The sequence below is a fragment of the Lygodium microphyllum genome, chromosome 30, assembly GCF_053477565.2.
Source record: "Lygodium microphyllum isolate KBCC chromosome 30, Lygodium_microphyllum_v1.1.10, whole genome shotgun sequence".
In the NCBI taxonomy this organism is placed as follows: domain Eukaryota; kingdom Viridiplantae; phylum Streptophyta; class Polypodiopsida; order Schizaeales; family Lygodiaceae; genus Lygodium; species Lygodium microphyllum.
In genome coordinates this window covers 28,118,777-28,139,502 of record NC_141164.1, presented here as the reverse complement: position 1 = coordinate 28,139,502, position 20,726 = coordinate 28,118,777, and the positions used below count along the sequence as shown (strand labels likewise).

The 20,726-nt window shown below is 38.5% G+C and overlaps 1 protein-coding gene across 2 annotated transcripts in view; it reads left to right on the top strand.

The window, feature by feature from the left end:
* Positions 1 to 9,094: 9,094 nt before the first annotated feature.
* The window catches only part of COAB (4-phospho-panto-thenoylcysteine synthetase), a 102,363-nt gene continuing 90,731 nt past the window's right edge, over positions 9,095 to 20,726 (top strand). The window contains exons 1-2 of one of the 2 annotated variants that reach the window (XM_087672755.1): positions 9,095 to 9,376; positions 9,698 to 9,864. In XM_087672755.1, the coding sequence (XP_087528881.1) occupies positions 9,771 to 9,864 (94 nt within the window). In that variant the 5' untranslated portion in view covers positions 9,095 to 9,376; positions 9,698 to 9,770. Of the gene's footprint in view, positions 9,377 to 9,457; positions 9,612 to 9,697; positions 9,865 to 20,726 lie in introns of those variants that run through there. The other variant, XM_087672756.1, reaches the window with a different exon arrangement.

Here is a 20,726-nt window from a genome sequence, read left to right as displayed (position 1 = left end):
TTCACATATGTACCTTCTTAGCAATCTTTCTTGAGTTGCATTAGACCTTTCCAATGATATAGAATTACCTTGAGGATAAAATTCTATTCCAAATTTGTATAGGAGGAGAATTTTATTGAGGCAACTTGATTTTAAAATATTAATCTTCAAGATCAAATTACAAAGGAGATTCAAGGAATCATTTTATTCAAATTAGAGACAATAATGACATAGAGATTTTTCTATTTGGTTTATTACAAGATTTTGGTTTCTCAGCCATGGAGCTCCCAAATGTTTATTACTCTATCAATGGTGACTCTCTGAAGATGCTAAGAACCCAATACTAGGTAGGTAAGTTTCGAAATTCTTCTTTGAGTTATTTTGTCGAGACCTTCCGAATATCACAACTCTTTGTGGAGACACCACTTCTATCACTTGCTCATAGTAGATATAGCAATTTGGTAGACTCCCTAGCACCTAATGTATAGAGTAGTGTTCACTCTAGCCTCTTTGTAAATGAAGATCTTCACCACCTTAACCTTCTTCATCCAATATCATTGTTTGTAGACTAGCTGACTCACATTAATGTAGTTGACTCCTATTTGCATCCAATATCATTGTTTGTAGAGGGGTGATGTATTGTAGATCCTTTCAAGGATTATCATGAGTTGATCCCTCTAGCCATAATTTATAGAGAGGATCACCAAGTAATACATGAAATAGAATACCAAGAAATGAGACAAAGAGTCTATCTCACTTTGTCGTGCAATTTTAGGAAGTTAATCTTTCATCATTTAGAATATGACTAATATCTTTAGAGTAAATTTTCCAAAGATACGCTTCATGACTGAAAATCAAAATCAAATTCTTGAAAATAAAATATAAGAAACCCAAATTTTTTATTTCATCATGGAATGTTTTGCTAAAGTTTAGGTAGGTCTCAAGTAAGGAACTAACATGGAGTAAGGATTCCTAAGTTTTACAATCTCTACCTCAAGGGGTATTTTCTTAACTTCAATGGTAGTGAGGGGGTAATCCATCCTAGTTATACAATCAATATGAGAAGCACCAAATTTATGGAGCAAGAATTCTTAGGTTTTACAATCTGTAACTCATGAGTATTTTCTTAACTTCAACAATAGGTCGGGTGCTAATGCATCTTGGTTATACTTTGTAAGTTGAGAAGAAGTATATTGGTTTTGATTAACCAATTTACTAGTTACAAGAACCAGGGCATTTGGATCCCTTGCCTCAAATAAGCAAAAGGCTTATAGGAGATAATGTCTCTAGTATTTCTCCCCTTTTTAGATCCTAACTCAAGTAATCTAGCTTCTCAAGATAGACAAGCAAGTTCTCAAACCTCCAAACACCATCTAACCTTTATGACTAGGTAATGTTGTTTATAGTATTGAGTGTTCACTATTGTCTTTATAATAATTATGGGGCAACAAAAAATCAAAAGTGATAATTGCTCAATCTACAAAAGCTAAAGTATACATGGCTTAGAATACCTAGTGGCTCATGAGTCAATCATAGATAATCTAAAGAGAATGGTCCAGCCCTTTGGTCATTATTTTAAGAAGTACAATCCACTTTTCATACTTAACCATATAATATCAAATAAGACCTAGACTTTTCCTTTGTGTTTTCTATTAGGCTCTAATACCATGTGAGATAGCCCGACCCTAGTGGGACTATTGAGTAAACTCTTAGTATTTTTGCAATTGCTCGCCCTATGTGACACCAGTCAGATTGTATAGAATTCATTGGCTTAGCTAGTTAGGTTGATTTTGGGTCTACATCGTAGGAGAAGAATCTAGCTTGACCCATAAGGATTGACCTGAGGGTTCTTAAGACTCCTAAGTCACCTAGCAACAAATTAGTGTCGAGTAAAGAGAGATTATTTGTGTGGTTGGTCAAAACATGAGCATGCACTTACTCAATGAGAATGAGAGACAAGGGAGTAGATAATCAAACCCTCTACCCATAAGGTGTAATCTCACCCTAACCACCTAAAATAGTATTGAGCCAATCCTAAGATGTTGAGCATGTGTCATTCAACACATTGTCTCAAGCAACTTGGTTCCTAGTTTGAAAAGCACCTAACTTATTGGGTCCCCCCTTTTGTAAGACAATTACATTGGGGAAGTGTTCCAATCACTTTTCATGCATGGGCCTAAGGCATCCTTTAGGTTTTTAATTTAGGTATAAAAATAATAAAGTCAACCCTATACAAATAATCTTTCAAGTAAAGATAATACAATTTATTTGATGCTGAGTTCATCATCACTATTGACTAGGCTAATGATAATCCACCACCACGGTTTCTAGCATGAGGGTCTTTCAAAGTCCACTAGGCTTGTAGCATACCTATTCCTTCTTTGACACTACAATTGTTATCCCTAGAACCCTACTAATTGTAGCATGCCTATTCCTTCTTTGAAACTATAATTGTTATCCCTACATCCCTACTAATCGCCACAATTTTTAAGAATAAAGCTATGACTATAGAGACACCTCTTGTCATAGGATTAGTCTTGATGCCCTTGATAGTAACAATTCTTGGTAGAGGAACCTTGGGGAGACTTGGGGATAGCCATTCCTGCTCATACCATTCGTAGGAAACTATCTAATCAATATTTCTTATTGGAAAGCAAGTTGTCCAAAGAAAATAATACAATTTGACTTTAGATACCCTTACTTCAGGGAAAATAATCATTTTTAGGAAAGACAATCCTTTCACAATCAAGTCTTATCGTTAAGCTACTTATAGTGATAGAAGAAAACAATTATTACTTAAGATATTTGATACAATTACATAGACTAGGCTAACCAGTCATTTTGGTTTCACATGAATAGTGTTACTGCCTTTCTTTAGTTGGTCATGAGTATCCTTTGGATCAAGGTCCAATTTTTTGAGATTCCATCTTGGTTTTTTTATTTTTTATTCCCTTTTTTCCTAGAGTTTACTCGTGGTTTATGGCTTTGTCCAACACTAATTATCAAATATATTAGGGGTTTATGACCCCGTTGTCCATAAGGTTACAACTAGCCATCTAAAACTTGTGAGAAACTCTTACTATATGTAATTAGGAAGAGAAATATATCGACGGAACTATTAGCTCATATCCACTTTGACAAGCAAGTTAAATTTTGCACAATGGCTTGACCCCAACAAGTGTAGACCACATACATATAAATAAAAACAGAGCTACATTTAATATTAAATCCACTTAATTTGAAAATAATTTACTCATCTTATTTGGCGTAGAAGATGATACTACTTAAGACCAATAATAGCTTTAATTAGAGTTACCTTCCTATAGTTAGCTAATGAAACTTATGAGAATCACTGATGCTTTGACTAATACAAAAAATACTCTCTTACTAATCTCTTTTTGTTGTTGAATCTCTGTAAACCATAGGGGAAGATTTCATGATTTGTTAAACTCACACATTGCCATTAGAACACAAAAGAACTTGTGACCATTGACATGCATCACATAAATTCTCCAAGAAAGCTAACAGCATGATCACAGAGATTGTTCAAGCTAGTTGATAGATTTGCAAGGCATGATAGTTTTAATAATCATTTCATTACTTTGGAGGATGTAGCCTATGTGTTGTTGTTATTTATAAACAAGCTATTGGGGAGTGTGAGCCCTCTAAATTACACACAAAAGAAGCGGCCTTATGGTTGAAAAAGAAAAAGAGAAACATAAACTTTAGGAATCTAAGTTTGTGTTGTCTTTTGAGTTCTTAAAAATTGTTGACCATTTCATTGTGGGTTCTAAAGTTGTAACTATTGATGCTTATTTTGGAATTTCTTTTTCACTTTCGTTTTTTTACATTAACATTCCCTCTTGTGTTCAAGTGTGTTGGGGAAATGAATTGTGTAGTGTCTAATATAGAATCTAGGTCTTACAATTGTTTGGATCTTAAACATGTATTTTGGAGGCTATGTTAGTGTTGCAATTACATCAATTGCATTCATCTTGGGAATTGTGTTACTATTTCAATGTGAAAAGCCGCACTTTGCACAATTAAGTAGTGCTATTTTTGGACTTTTTTATTGTGGCTATCTTCCATACTTTTGGCTTAAGTTAGTCTCCGCAAAACCCCTTGTGGAATGAACAATTGTTACCTTCTTGTTTTACAATTCTGTTATCATATTGGTCAGAGGTTTTCAGTGAGCACGTTAATTTCTTTGCATTCTAGGATTCATATTGATTTGTCTAGAGGCATAGTCACTGAATTTATAGCCCTTTGAGATACCCATCGAAACCCCAATTTATTCTTTTCCTCATATGTTTGAAGTGGGGCTACATATTAAGGATTCAATGGATGAGCTAGAGTGTAAATAGATAAAATACAATAGCTCTCTTGAAAGGAACATCAAGCTACTAATGAGGTCCTTAAAGCTTGATAAATAGAAAATTCCTAAGCATATAAAGTCAGGCTTAGAAAATGCTTCATCATTTGGCAATCATAAAAGAGGGCATATGGTGTTATTTTGGTGCATATATCAATATTGGGTTTGATTGATTGAAGCAATTTAATATGCAATCATCAAATGAGACTAGTGCTAGGAAAGACACTCGATGCATGTGATATAAGCTTCAGCACATTTAAACCCAAGTTCCCATATATACTCTACCTAAACTCCATCCTATCTAGATAATAAATGAAGATGGCAACTTTACCGTACGTGTAAGAGGAATTTTCCATGAGACCCACATGTTGGTAGAACTCCGAGAAGCTTAACTTTTGCTAACTATAAGATATTAAATGCATTCAAGAAGGCAGTCCTAACTAATAATTTTTATAGAGATGTCCACTTTGGGGGATTTCTCACATTAGGGTTCTCATCTCTTTTATGCTCTCCCCTTACAAACACATTAATTGATTAGTGCCTAGTCCCTAGTGTCACCATTAACACTTATTGGCCAATTAAATGTCCTAGGGACAAACTGACACCAATTGACACCCAAAACCTAGTTGGCATAACTTGTCACAACTTTTGCCCTTAACATCCACCACTTCCTTTGGTCCTTGGCCTATTACCGTGAAATAATGGCCATGTGCATCACATTTGCCTTACAACATTGCACATTTGGTTATTACATTAATCAAATGTTACTAGAAAATATAAGAATCTCAAAAATTTCATGTCTCCATAATAGACCTTCCCCTTGAAATCCCTACAATAATTTTTTATTGCATTGCATTGTACCAAAACAAAAAGATCATGTATTGGAATTTTCATAATGCATCACAATCAACACAACATTGGCTAGTATTGTTTAACCATGCCATATAATGCCCAATACTTTTAGCTAGCATAAACATAGCATAAAAATGAAAATAAGTCTAGAACTATTACTAGAGGCTCATCAGACACATCCATTTTTCATGTTTCTCAACTGTTTTGACTACATAACCAGAGTAAAACAATAACCTTGCATAGACCATGATTAAAACTATTAATGTCATTCACTCAAAAGGAACTATCTCAAAACCATTAAAATTTGAGCATAAACTGATCATATGTTGATCTAAAAACCTACTCACAAATTGCTTCAAATGTGATCCCAAACTAGTCACAAATTGAATGCAAAAACTGATAAGAAATGTATCATGAACTGAGCTCAAACTCAATGCCCTAAATGAGCCTCCCCCAGACAAAGAGCCTTCTATCCCATCGTGCTGGCATTATTGCCAAGTGGCAACCTTCTAATACCATTTTTTGGTAATTTTTAGCCAATTAAATTATTTTCAAAATTAATTAATTATGAAAGTTAATTTCAATCCTTTTGGCCTCGCCCAAAATTAAATATGCCCATCCACAATTTAATTGGCTACACCATTTGCAACCCCCAAGTTGTCTCCAACCTTAATTGACCCTTGGACATGTACAAATTAATTAATTAGTGCATAGTCCCTAGTGTCACCACTAACACTTATTGGCCGATTAATTGTCCTAGGGCCAAACAAACACCAATTGATACCCAACCCAACTAGCATAACTTGTCACAACTTTTACCTTTAATACCCAGTATGTCCTCAAGGTCCTTAGGTTGTTATTGTGACTGCCTTGTGCATTACATGTGCCTTATAACATTGCACTTCTGATTAGAAATTAATCAAATGCTACTAAGAAGAGCAAAGCATCTAAAAAATTTCACGTCCTCATGACACCTACTCTAGAGCAAGTCGATGTGGGTATAATACTTACTAATGGTTACTTTCCTCTATACCTTATGTAAATGTAACTCTTGGTTTTCGAGCTTTTAAACTTGAAAACTTTCATCTATGGCTTTTGTCAATTATTCTTGACTTTTTAAAGTTTTTTATAGTGTTGTACGTCTAATAAACAATTGTACAAACTATTATTGTATATATATAATTTAGTGATATAGTTACTGCAGACTTGATAATATATTTAGTGAAATCCTTGAATGGGGTTTTATGTTTCAATCATTGCATCACATGAGGTTGGGGAAAAGGCCTATCAAATATTTCAACATTCTCTTTCGAAATACAAGTGTAAGGGTAGCAGTGTAACACCTACAAATCTTTTCAAGTAGAGGACATCCTTAGGGTGGAGACATTTGGATGCAACTATGGTTGCATTTGGCCATGTCCAAATCATAGTTAGAAAATATTGCGCCTTTACTAAAAGCCTTTGGTTGTCACGGATGACTTAGAAAGAGCTTATAGTCATATCTCCTATCAAGAACTTTACCTTGCCTTAGAGCTCTCGAAACTTCATATAGTTTCAGATATTAGCTAGCTTGCTATTTTGGGGATTATTCATTGAGCCATTTGATCCCTTGGAGATTTCTCTCACACCTCAAGAAGTAAAGTAACTATCGTCACACACACTCTCTTCCTCATAGTTAATAGGTAGATAAGCAACTCATTGTTGAATGCATGTGGCCATATATTAAATGGCTTGTGTGTGTGTGTGTGTGTGTGTGTGTGTGTGTGTGTGTGTGTGTGTGTGTGTGTGTGTGTGTGTGTGTGTGTGTGTGTGTGTGTGTGTGTGTGTGTGCGTGCGCGTGCGCGTGCGCGTGCGCGTGCGCGTGCGCGTGTGCGTGTGCGTGTGCGTGTGCGTGTGCGTGTGCGTGTGCGTGTGCGTGTGCGTGTGCGCATGCGTGCGTGCGTGTGCGTGCGTGCATGCATGTGTGTGTGTGTGTGCATGCATGCAACACACGCTTACACATTGTTCCTCTTTAGTATACAATCAATACATCCAAGATGTCAATGAATCATGGCACATGCCTTCCATCGTGTAGAAACGTGTGATGATAGTGTAGGTGACTCCTAATAAGGCACTCCTAGCGTGTAGCTCTTGGATTTAAATCTATGAAATGAGAATTCTTATCGTTGCTTGCCAACATTTATATCTTTATTTTTGATAGTATTTGATGAACTCTTGCTATCAACATTTATATCAACCTCAAGAAAATTGTTCTTTTAAAAGAAGAAATTGTAATTTGCATTAAAAGGAGAAGAAGGAGTTTAGATACATACATCGCATTTTCCCAAGAAGCTTAACCCTTGACATAGGATAATAGAATACTAGGCGCTCCGCGCCTAGACTCGCCTTGGCGCTTCATGCCGGGGCGGGCGCGATTTTTGTAGGGGGCGGGTGCTGGACACGTGGCACCTGCCCCTACATTCTCTTTCTTTTTTGTGGGGGAGGTGGGGGGACTGCCAGGTGGCACCCGCCCCCCACCTCTCCTTAACTAATAGTATATATTTTAGGGTAGCAAAAGCTAGGTCACTAGATATCAATTGCATTATTTACTAGGTGGATAAAGTTTGTTAGCATTGTACCTTTAAATCTTTGCAAAATGGTTTTGCATCATTTTTGAGGGCTTCTTCAAAGACTATTCATAGATCTACCAGCATTCTTAAGTCGTTCCTCCTTCAATTTGCATAAATTTGGGATGTTCTTACCTCATGTGTATCTTTTGCAAACTTCTTTTAAAGCCACTTTTGATTCTCATTTTCAATCTTGTCGTTGTGTTTATTTACTTCAAAGGAAAATCTAGTTTGAGACATGAATGGGGTCGATAAATTCATTATTGAACTATGCTTAGCTCTCGGTTAGCCGTATATTCTACACATATAAACTTCTTAACAAATTCCATATAATAGAGGGAGTTTAAAATTTTATCCTACACCAACTCTCTCGAACTAATGGTGGTTGGGTGGAATAGTTATATCATTACCTACAAAAAAAAATTCAATATATTATGGTTAACTTTACCATTCATAAATGTATGTACTATTGTTTCTAAGTCTATGACACCTTCTGGGCTTTTCAATTCCAAGTTTCTTATTCGTGTGATTAGTGTCTAGAGTACTTTAAATAGTGTGGACCACATTAGGCAGTATGGAATCTCGATTCACAGTCCATCTCTTTTTAAATTTCTTTATGAGTTTTATTCTGATTCCTAGGCATATTGGCCAGTGGTAATAGTGGTTTGTCATAGATCCAACAAATCCCTCTAGGATTAAGTTGGATATCATATAGCTTTCCTTAGATGGGGCCGTAGGACGTTATCCTACGCTGCATGCTTTGAATATCTCGATTAAAGAGAAGGTTAAATTGTGCCAAATCTAGCTAGATCTCTACTATGTTGTTATCGAGAAGTCACCAGAGTGGGTGCACTTTGTAAGTTTGAATGCTAATATTAGATGATGAATCCTTGAAGGTTTAGAATTTAATCCGGGTAGTTGTCATGAGAGCCCTTTAGTGTGAACAGAAATAGAGTTGCTATATGGATAAAACCACTAGGTTGAGGACTGATATTATCTTTGCTAATATTGTAAGACAAGTCTTGGGTTATCAAGAGGCATGTCTTGAAGGTTGCTTGAAGACACTTAATGAAGCAATATTGTTTAACCCAGTCTTTTGTGCTATGTTGCATGTAATTTTTGTAACCTAGTGACATTAGAGTTGCGTTGTGCTGGGTGGGCCGGGGGGGGTTGTTGGAGTTATGGTTTATTTTTTTCTGATTTTTGGTGGGTTTTCCGGATTTTCTTGTTGGTTTTTTAATTAATTAAAATTCAAACACTAACGATATGCTAAATTTCGCCGCGTTGTCTGTGGTAGCGCCTCAGGCACATGCGCTTCGCCCTTTTCGCATCCGATAGGAAAGCTGCCTGTCTGAGCACATGTATGGAGTAACTCTGCTGACCCTTTCCAAGAAGCTGTCCGAGGCAGCGGCATGTGCGAGATAAATCTCTGCTAGGCTAGAAAAGACCGAGTTGGAAGAAAATGATTGGATACTGGGCTTTACCTGTCGGCTGCCTGACTGTACATGATGGCAGTACGCTCCGTCAGGCAGGGATTATGGGCTTCGGTTTCCTTCCAGCTTGAAAGGTTCTCTCTCTCTCTCTCTCTCTCTCTCTCTCTCTCTCTTTCGGTTTCTTAACTGTTCACACATACACACGAGCTGGTTATAAAACAGTTAAAGCATTTACTTTTGAAGTTCATAGGCGGAGCTCCTGTTCTTCTTCCCTCTCTCTCCGCTCGTCGCACCGCTCGCTCTTCATCATCGCTCTCCTTATCAATTCTGTCACATTACATAACCATACCAACCGATCTAATCAATCTGGTTAAGTCAATTGCGTCATATAATTTGTTCGAATTTTGTACCGTTTTAGTGGGTATTTATTTTGTGCTTCCAATTCATGTTGTCAGGAGTTCAAAAATTCTCAAGCTTCATGTCTATTAGTGATCGTTCTGCTTGAACAACACGCGGACATTCGCTTGCATGGAAGAAATAAAATCATTTTTTGAGTCAGCTCCAAAGCTTCAGAATGAGGATGCCATACAGGAAAGTGTGGATAAATTCATCCATCATCACGGTGAGTTCTATTTTCTTTATGTCTTATGTGATCTAATTGATAAGATTGGTGTGCCTCTTGGCTTCACTACTAGTCTTGATAATACACAATTGTCACTTCAATGATTCCGAAGAAGAACCAACTATTTAAACTATGTTCCCTGGATTTTGATAATACAAACCCCTGAGCTTCCCATATGCATTTGTTGCATATGTCTCTCCCACTCAACATAACCACATTGGATTGTCTCACTCAAAATTTTGAAGAGTTGTTGCAATATCAAGCGTTACTTTGTTCACCTTACTCACTTACAGCCAAAACCACCCTTTGCACTTGGCATTCTTACCCATTGGCATTGGCACTTATAACTGCTATGGAGCTTATAAGATTTGAAGTCCATAGAATTAAGGTAAGTTTTTAGGAGTTGATATATTTACACTTTGAGCAGTTTGAAAATGTAGCATGCTTTTAGCAATCATCCCAATGATGCATCAAAGCCAATCTATTGGATTGGGCACTAAAGATCTAGTGAAACAATTGGGGAACTACGTAAACTCTTGTTTAGATGAAAAAAAAAGCTTTTAGCATTGGGAGTTTTGGAAGCGTTCTTGACATCTCACTTTTTAACCCTCTAGAGTTTGGGGGACACCAAAGTGCCTTGGGATAGGGTTTCTTTTTGGGCACCTTGCTAGTTGCCTAGTTGCCCATCTTGAATGATACATTAGTCTTGTATGGTGTCACTTATCTATATATACAACCTTGTTGAGCTAAAAATGCATTACAAACCGATTGGCTATGTAAAACAGCTCCAAAACATGTATTGCCAAAAGTTTCATTAAATGGTGTGCGGTCCTAGAGAGTTTTTGTGTCCCATAAGCAAAGCCTTAATTTGGAAGGATCCTTATGCATCTATAAATAGATAGGCTGCCCACCATTTAGTCTATCCTTGTTTGTAGGTTTCCACCTTTAGCACCTCCTCCAGTGGTTGTTCAACCTTTGCGAATTGCTGCCATGTCATTATCAGCCCTTGGCGCTTGTCGATTGCTGCTGCTCACTATTCCCGGCTGTTGGCGACTGCTCCTATGGCCCTAGACAACTGTATTTTCAGGTTTTGCAGGCAGCCCTGCTGTTTAGCTATCTCCTACGCATCAGCCAGCTGGCAGTTTCATTAGTATAGGCCCATTCAGCATCCAACATACCTTTCTCAGCTGTTACCGTGCTGCCTACAGTCTCGATGACCAGATTTTAGCCTCCAATTGGTGATACACTGTTGTGTATACTAGTTCCTAGTCTCCAGGCTGTTGTGTTTTGGTGACAGGGACCTCTAATCATATGACACCCCATGGAGAATGGTTTGATGAGTTGGTTGTATGTTTTCATGGATATGTCTGCACTGGGGATGATACCTAGCATGATATTCAGTATACATGTGTGTTCCCATTGCTTATGTTGCATGACGGCAAGAAAAGGAATCTATATGATGTGCTTCATGTACCATCGATCACTAAAAATCTTTTGTCGATTGGACATATGGAAGATAGATGGCAAAGCAGAATTTGCAAGTTAGATTCAATAAGGGTGGATACCTTATCAAGGAATATGGTAATGGTTGCAAATTGATTGCTAAAGATAGAAGGGATGGCAGAATGTTTACTCTGGATACATCTATTCTAGAATTGAAGGCAGTCATGTTTGCCCATGATGATGGAGTTGTATGGGATGTTGAAATTTGGCATAAACGTATTAGCTATGTAAATGTTCAGAAGTTGAAATCTATGCAAAAAAAAGAGGTTGTACTTAGGCTACCTAAGTGCAAATACTACTCCCTTGGTCCAATCCCATGAGAGCCACTGGTTGTTGGACACCTTTTCCCTTGAGTATTCTGTACATTCCCTCATTCATTTACAACATTGATTCATTCACTTCATAGTTCTCTTTCTTCTTTGTTTGTGTTTGTGTTTCAAGTTTAGGTATTGCGTTTATTGCATTATTGTTTGAGTTATTGTGTTTTAGTTGTGGTCGTATCTTTTGTGTTTTCTCTATGTAAAACCTAGCTTATCTTCACATGGTATCAGAGTTACTGGTCTTTTAAAGAGTATCTTATGGCTATCGTGGAGAGCTTGGTTTTGTGCTAGATACTCATAGTTTTGATACAAATTAGTCCTAACCACCCTCTAAAGTAGGGAGTAGCAAATCATCCAAACTAGAATAGTATTTATCTTTTTTGGCATAGTGTGCTCTCAATTAAGCATTTGCAAAAACCATAAACTAATTAATTTTTTTTTCTTATTATATAAGCTTGAGGTTCGTGTTTAAGACCATAAAAACCATCTCTTAAAATTGATGTACTTTTCTGTCATGTCCCTCAACAAGAAAACCAAGAGGCTACACAACATATACCAAAGACTATTCACTCAAGACACACTTGAAAGTTTAAACTCTTCATAATCAAGTCCAATGGCAGGTTCATACAATCCATTTTTATGTGAGTTTGATTATGTATATGTTGTTCCTTTAGTTATACATGAACCAACTCTTAAGTCACAATGGAGACTTAGATTGGTATGGGTATGGTTTTGAGGAAATTAGAGATGTTCCACAAGGTAATCCTTCATTGTTTATTTCATTTGACTATAAGTTTGGTGCTTCCGATTCACCTTTACATTTCTTGCTCCTCTCTCCCACATTCACTTTACATTTAGCTTCCTCTTTTTTCAATCTAGACCCTTACTTTAGACCTACAATAGGTTATCCAATCTTAGCACACATTGTCTTTGATGCATATCAAGGTCTTAGGCCATTACTAGACACTTAGAGATATACCGCTCTGTATCCTGGTACATCATTAGGGGGAATTCGATCCCTTAATACTGTGCCTTACATACATCCACAAGTGTGTTAGTCTTTGTCCTTTGGTCTTGTTGCGTGGAAAATCTCCCTCTTGTAAACTGTATCACACTCATTGATTGCTTAAATGCAGGAATCCCCATCTTGTTTTAATGAGTCATCTCCTTTGATAGAAACAAGGAGTGGAAAGGGATCACCTCCATATTTAGACCCGATTCCGCCTTTCTTGATTGACCCTAGATACAGACCATGTTTTAATGGTGATGGTTAGTCTCCTTCTTTGAAGGGAAACTTACACCCTTACAAAGGCCCTCTTGGTACTTCTTGCCTAAAAAGAATAGATTTTGTATATTTTACCAAAAACTTAGCCATGTAGATGACAATTGTTGCTCAAAGGCCAAGGGTCTTAGACCCGCACTCAAAATCACCTCATACCTAGCTAAGAGTCTTCTGTCCACACCAAAGTTGAATCCAATCTCCATTCCTAAACAAATCTTAACCCCTTTCAAGAGTGGTAGTGCCACTTTAAGGAAGTTGAGAGGTCTTTTCCAAGGAGGTAGTGCAATTTCTCCATGCATTGGTATTTATGTTCATTAGTGGCTGGCCATCGATGGAGTGGATCTTGGATCTCCCCCTCAGTTAGTACCTTGTAGCATCTCTGACTGGTTAGGTTATTACCTTTCCTTAGGCTAGTCTCTTACGAGTCCTAGGTCATCCTGAGGAACCTTACGCTAGTTTCCTTTAGGCTTAGCCATACTTTTTTAAGTCTTTCTTTGCACAATTCCTCCTTTCATTTCTTTTGTTGCATCTTACTCTCATAATATCTAAAGCATCTCGGTGTGAAATATAGAGTATGTCGAGTTTTTTATTGATCATTTCATATTGGGTTTTGTATTTTAGGTAAGACTAATATTGTAGGTCCTACGTGGATTGAAGGTTTGCTTTTTGATTCTTGCCTTGGTGAGTATTGCATCCATCAGCATGGAGATGGAGATAGTATCTTCTCTTTGGTTTACTTTTCATGACAAGTGGATACTACTTTGGTGGTTGTGCCTTCGCATTCTTGGCTAGCATTGGAGCCATCTCCTGATGTCAAGTTTTAGGCATGCGTATGACACTTGGTCATCATTGGAGCCCCCTCCCACAATCAAGTATGGGTACATCCCGATTGCCTTGGTAATTGACTTTTCTCTGTTTTTTCAGTTGGGGAGGGTTAGATCTTCCTCCTTCATCCATTTGGACTATGTCCATGGTGAACTACTATCTTGCTGCTTCTTAACTAGCACAGAGTCCTCTCTCAAGGTTGAGATTTAGGCTTGGCTATGCCTCTTGGTCTAGCACAGGAGCCCTCTCTCAAGTCTCAAGATCAAGTATGGGCATGTTTCACTTATTTAGATGGTTGATTCTCCTATGACTATTCCGGCTAAGGAGTGTTAGATCTACCTTCCTAATTAGATTCCTCATGGTTCTTGGCACCACGCAAGACTGACATTAGGCTCCTCTTTCTTCTTTAGCATTGACATATATGGTTGAGAGGAGGGGATTTCTACCCTTTTTTAGTATTCTATAGGTTTCGGCATTTGTCCTCGACAACGGGCTCCCTTCCTTGTTACACCTTTCCTTTGCATTGCATGATCATTATCATCATTGTAAAAAAGCGCTTGGGAAATGGGCACCTGTTGCCTATGTATTCTCATCATGTAGCATACTCTTTGCATCTCATTGTGCTGAACATCCCTAGGTGGATCTTAAGCTGTTTCAACCGGTGGTTTTTTTCCCACCTTACCACCATATCTACATAGTTTTTCTCCCTTGTCCCTCGTCATTGACACGCTGGAGTGATTGGGATAGCTTACTTATCTTATGATGTGGATCTAACCATCCCTTTGCATTCTTTCCTTGGGGCACAATTACTTGACACGTTGTAAACCATATCTTCTCACAATTCAATGTGGTTCCATTTGCCTTTCTAGGTCTTGGTAGGGCATTGTTTTTCTGATAAGCACCCTTTGTCCAATGCCTTGGTCTCTTTGGGGTGATCACTTGGGCTTTCTTGGTAAGATAACCATTGGCTTTGTAGTCTTGGTAGGCCACTAAGCAGTAACGTTCCCTCTTGTCCAATGCCGTGGGTGCTTTGGACGGGATGCCTTGGGGTAAAATTGGGCTTGAGCTTTTCTTCGAGTCCCTTCTTGGTTTCGGTTTTGGGCTTGAGAGGGGAGGTTGAACTAAAGATGTATTACAAATTGATTAGCTCTTTAGAACAGCCCCAAAACATGTAAGTCACCAAAAGTTTCATTAAATGGTGCACTATTCTAGAGAGTTTTTATGTCCCATAAGCAAAACCCTGATTTGGGAGGATCCTTTTGTGTCTATAAATAGGCAAGCTGCCCATCATTTAGTCTATCCTTGTTTGTAGGTTTCCACCAACCCCTCCTGTAGTGGCTATCCAGCCTTTGCAAATTGTTGCCACGTCATCATTGGCCCTTGGTGCCTATCCTTTGCTACCGTTCACTGTTTCCAGCTGCTGGTGACTGCTGCTATAGCCCTAGATAGCTGTGTTTTCAGGTTCTGGAGGCTGCCCTGCTGTTCAACCATCTCGTGCGCATTAGCCAACTTGCATTTTCATCAGTGCAGGCCTATTCAGCATCCGACACACCTTCCTCAACTGTCACCCTGCTGCTTACAGTCTTGGTGACCAGATTTCAGCCTTTGATTGGTCATACATGGCCGCATTTACTAGTACATGGCCTCCAGATTGGTGTGTTTTGGTGACCTGTCTGCTGCCCTTCAATGTTCAGCATTCACTCAGCTTTGCTTGGTGGTTAGAACACTCGGGATTTGTCTTTGGTGGATGTCACACTTTGAGTACTCCCTCAATCCACTCCCTCGATAGCCACAGGCTATCGGATAGCTTTGCTCTTGAACATTCTATACATTCCCTCATTCATTTACAACATTGATTCATTCACTTTAGAGTTCTATTTCTTGTTTGCTTTTGTTTGTGTTTTCGGGTTTTGCATTTATTGTGTTACTGTTTGAGCTAGTATTTTAGTTGTGTTCATACATTTTGCGTTTTTTCTATGCAAACCCTAGCTTATCTTCACAACCCCCTTTATATTTGTTATTCCTAGTGAGTGCATTCTTCATTAATGCTTTTGGTTTGTCTTTCTTTTCCTAATACGGGCTCCACCTTTTTGTTCTTGGCTTTTATCATTTGGATCCTCATATAGCGAATGCAATTACGGTAGGCTTTTGGGATAGCCAGCTTTCCAATAAGCTTCTTATCTACACATTGATGACTTTAAGAGAGCTTTGAGTATGCTGTATCACCAAGTGATGGCATCAAGTAGTTGTTGGATGTATCAGTTAAGGAAATTGCCTTAGAAGCTTCCCATCCAACTTCGATGTTCATGTGTTGCAAAGAAATAGGCCAAAAATTAGATTGTAAACAATCAATGTAGCATTGTCAATGTAGAAGGGACCAACAAAGGCATGCGTATGGTGAAGAGCTATGGGATTTATAGTGGTTAGGAACTATTGGACCAATGAATGCCCATATCTAAGGCCCCTTGCAAGACCATTCATTAAGCAATTGTGTGGTAGGAGGAGTCATACTATGGCTTGGCTAAAGTAACTTGTTCAAGCAGTCGAAGTAGCCTAAGTCAATAATTGGCTGCAAATAGTTACTACGATTAGGCAAACTCTCATTTTGTGGGTAGTGGCTAGAGGTGTAATACAATGTAGGCTAGAGCCTTGTACTACAGTATCAACTATTGAATGTGGTGAAACTTGATAAGTGATTCAGATCTCGTTAGTGAGTATAATTACTTTTCTTTCAACCATAGCTTTGTAACAAAGAAATAGGAAGCCCTATGAGTGTAGGGTTTATAGTACTCAGACACTGTGGGATTCCAATACCCTCTTTGAAGAACTAGTTGTTTTTCTTTATTTGTACTTTTAAATAGTATTTAAGTCAAGGTAGAACTAAAGAATGGCACACAAGCATAAAATGAGTCTATATATCCCTTATCTAGTGGGAAATAAAATTGGATAATGTGAATTCTTTGGATGAATGGGACATCTTATTAAGCTAGCCCCCAATGCGTGCTTGTGTATTCAAGTGTGCAGTTGCTTGCATCATAATTGTTGTTCATGTCCTTGGGCTGCAAATCGTGTTTGAGCATTGCATGGGTTCCCAATATCCATTCAAATCTTAGAAGCCCTAGTGCCCTATGAGAGTGAGCAACATAAGCAAAAGTACATAGATAGAAGAGAAGAGTATAGAAAGAAGACGAACACGAGAAATCTGAAGGAATGCCACTTTGATCTAAATGCAAATACATGCTATGAACATCTAGTCCTTGCATTTGTGTGGCTGTCTTATTTGATGTCCTCATTGACGAGGAGTCCTTTGCAAGAACTCTTGCCTTGTGCTTGTCCAAGGTCTTATCGGCCAAATACTTGGTCTTATAGATTGATTTCACACCATTGATTTTCCTCCTAGGATGATAAGCAACCAACTCTGAAGTGTGATTTCTTTGTATGGAGCTAAATCTCATCTTATATAGCATGATGTTAGGCATCTTGTGCAAGACCCTTTTGAGTCATGGTGGGCTCCCCATCTTTCATAATTTTGGTCATAAGGGTATAGTTCACACAACATGAACATCCTTGTTATTGAAGTTGCTTTAATTGGGGTGTTCTGCTAGGTCATTCTAGGGTCTATGGATAGTCCAAAATCTTTCATTAGATGCTAGAATCATCGAGCAATGACAAAGGGCTGATCCTGTGGAGGAGGCATTGAAGCCTTGGTAGCTTGTGGGGCTCTTGTGTTTGAAATAGCTCCTCTCCCTTGCCATGATTTGAGTTTGTATCCAAAATCCCATTTGAAATGAGGGGAGGAGGAGAACTGAGTACGATTGGTGAATGGGTAGCAAAGAACAAGGAGAGGTAGTGAGCGGTAGGGGAGGAAAAAAGTGGAGATAACCTAGATGGGGAAGGAGGTATACAGGGAGTTTGAGGGGAGGGTTGTAAAGAAATACCTAAACAAAGAAGATAAACACAAAGTATATGATTCTAACACAATGATAAATAGTAGACCTCTAAGGTGAAGAGTAGCTCAAAGAGAGTTTAGATGAATGATAAAATATACTAGGTAAAGTGAATACAATGACCTTGAAACTCTATTTGTCGATGTGGAACCGGGTGGAGATGAATTGAAGAGTGTGTTGTACTTTGGATGGATCTAGAAATGCAATATGTCAAATGCAAAAGTTGCAATTAGTTATGTCGCATAGATACTAGGTGGTATCTAGTTGGAGCTTAGTTGGATGCAGTAGAAGTTCGGGGAGTGAGCGTGGGAGTGTGACGGTTGGTGAGAGTCAGGGAGGGAGAGTAAAGTATGATTAGATTTGAGTGTACCAACAAATGTTGGTACACAAGGAATAAAATGTATTTATACTTAGGGCACGTAAGGGTGCATTCACATGTACAACTAAATAATGTGCATGTATTATACATGGAAGGTTAAACGGGCGTTTATCCCAACAACCTCCCACTTAAAGATCTGATGTGAACCTCTAACCGACTCCCGCTAGTCGTATGCAATGCTCGGGAGAGGCACAAGTTGATGCATAAGGGACTCCCTTTATAGCATTTGCTTCCACGTCATCTTTTGGGCTATTAGCTTTACTAAGCTTAAGATAAGGAGTTAAGGGTACCCCAACCGGCTTAGCTTCAGCCATGTTAAATCTGTCCAGTACCCTTTCAATGTACTTTTCTTGAGATAAAAACAACAATTTCTACATTCTATCTCTATGAATCCTCATGCCTAAAATATGCTCTACGTTCCCCAAATCTTTCATGGAGAAGACTGATTTCAGCTGATTTTTGAGAGTATCCAAGCTAGTCTTTCTTTTTTCAGCTAGCAACATATCATCGACATATAAAACAAGTATGATGGGGCTGCCATCTGTATCCTTTTTCATGTACAAGCAATGATTTGCATGGCTGTGTGTAAACTCATGAGATAGCATAAAAGTGTCAAACTTTTTGTACCACTGCCGTGGTACTTGCTTCAGCCCATACAGGCTGCATTTTAGTTTACACACCATTTGCTCTTTTTGAGAAACTACAAAGCCCTTGGGCTGTTTTATATAGATTTCCTCATCAATGCCACCTTTTTGTTTACTCTGGCCTAATCTACATCAGACATTAGTGCGGGTTTATCTTCCTGCAAAGCATCCTCACAATCCTTTAGGAACAATATGCCCTGCAGACGGTCTTTCCAAAGGTCAAAGCCATGATCATCAAAACATTTGATTTCCATCGAACCCTTGATGTCTGAACTGGAAGAAGTTGCAGCCATTTTATCACGAACACGAGTAAATGCCCCTGAACTACAAAAGCACAAGCTAAACCAGCAAACACACTGCCGTTCTTCCTGAACCAAAAATAAATCTTTGCTGTTTGTACATAAACCAGCCACCACACAAGCAAAAATGTAGAAATTTACCAAATTCTGCACAAACCCCCAAAATTTCAGGTCCAAAATTGCATAAATGTTAGCCAATCTGACCTAGCTGAGCAGAATATTATCAATACATGGAAAGCCCCAATTTTTTGGGATCCAATGTGAAGAAATTTTACCCAAAAGAGCAAAATTTTGACTAATTTGGCAAAATCCCCAAATTAATTGAGGTCACCACACACAATGTCTGCAATTTCTGACTTGAAAATCACTGCCAGGCATAAACAAGGTCAAATTTGGGAAATCCCCAAATTTTCGGGCTCGAATTTACACAAATTTGAGATCTGTGCCTCCAGCACGTGAACTCTCGCCCAGGGAAGTGGTAATTGAGAAGATTACCCTGTCGCCTGGTGCTCATCAGTTGCCTGTTGACGTTTGTGGATTGCCTGTCGCCTGGCGTTGTGGATTGCTTGTCACCTGGTGCCTGTCTGTTGACATCTGTTGATTGGGAAGCGTTGGTATTGCCTTCACAGAACCTGAAGCTCTGATACTAGTTGTTGGAGCTTAGCTCGATGCAGCAGAAGTTTGAGGAGGAGTGACCATGAGAGTGTGATGGTTGGTGAGAATCAGAGAGGGAGAGTGAAGTACGATTAGATTTGAGTGTACCAACAAATGTTGGTACACAAAGAATAAAATGTATTTATACTTAGGGCACGTAAGGGTGCATTCACATGTGCAACTAAATAATGTGAGTATACTATACAAGTAAGGTTAAACGGGCCTTTATCCCAACATCTAGTGCCACCTATTGGCTTAAGTCATTTATTTGGCCATAAGTGTCAGTTGGTCACACTAGAGATGTGGCGTTTAATGATACTTAATACCGATTTAATGGTCAAAAATGGCATAGGGACACTTGGCAGATAAAGTGGCCTAGCCAATTTAATTATTGGTTGGTCAAACTAGTTTTTTGGTCACCAAAGTAATTTTAGACTGGAAATTACCATAATAATGTGGATAATGCTGAAAATACATTTGGAAAGGTTGTCACTTGTTGAGTTTTCCAAAGGAGGTTGGGAAAAACATGGGAAAGGTCCGGAGAGCAAAAACGAAGGCTTAGAGAGAGAGAATCATTCATTCTTGTTGGAAAGACATTGTGAGGAGTTGGAGCAGCCATCGTGAGCTGAGTTTTAGTCATTACCAGCAGACGTTTGCAGATTTGGAGCAGCCGACAGCTGCATGTTGTTGGGATAGGGCAGCATTTGATTGATTTTTCCGTCATTTCTTGCAACAAAACTCTGGATTTTCTCTCTCCTCAGCATTCTCTCTCATTTCCTAACCATTTCACAGCCTTGCTTCGAAGATCTCAGTATTTGGATCCTTGGAGGCTAAGGAATTTCAGTTTTTTGTGTTGTAACCCTAATTTACAGCAAAAATTAGGGTTTATCAGTTGCCTAGGGAAGTGTGCCGGACATTGAAGACTCCAAGACCTGAATTATTCAGGGCTGAAGGTGATTTTCAACTGAAATCAAGTGGAGGATTAGCCAACCATTAAATTTGAGGCATT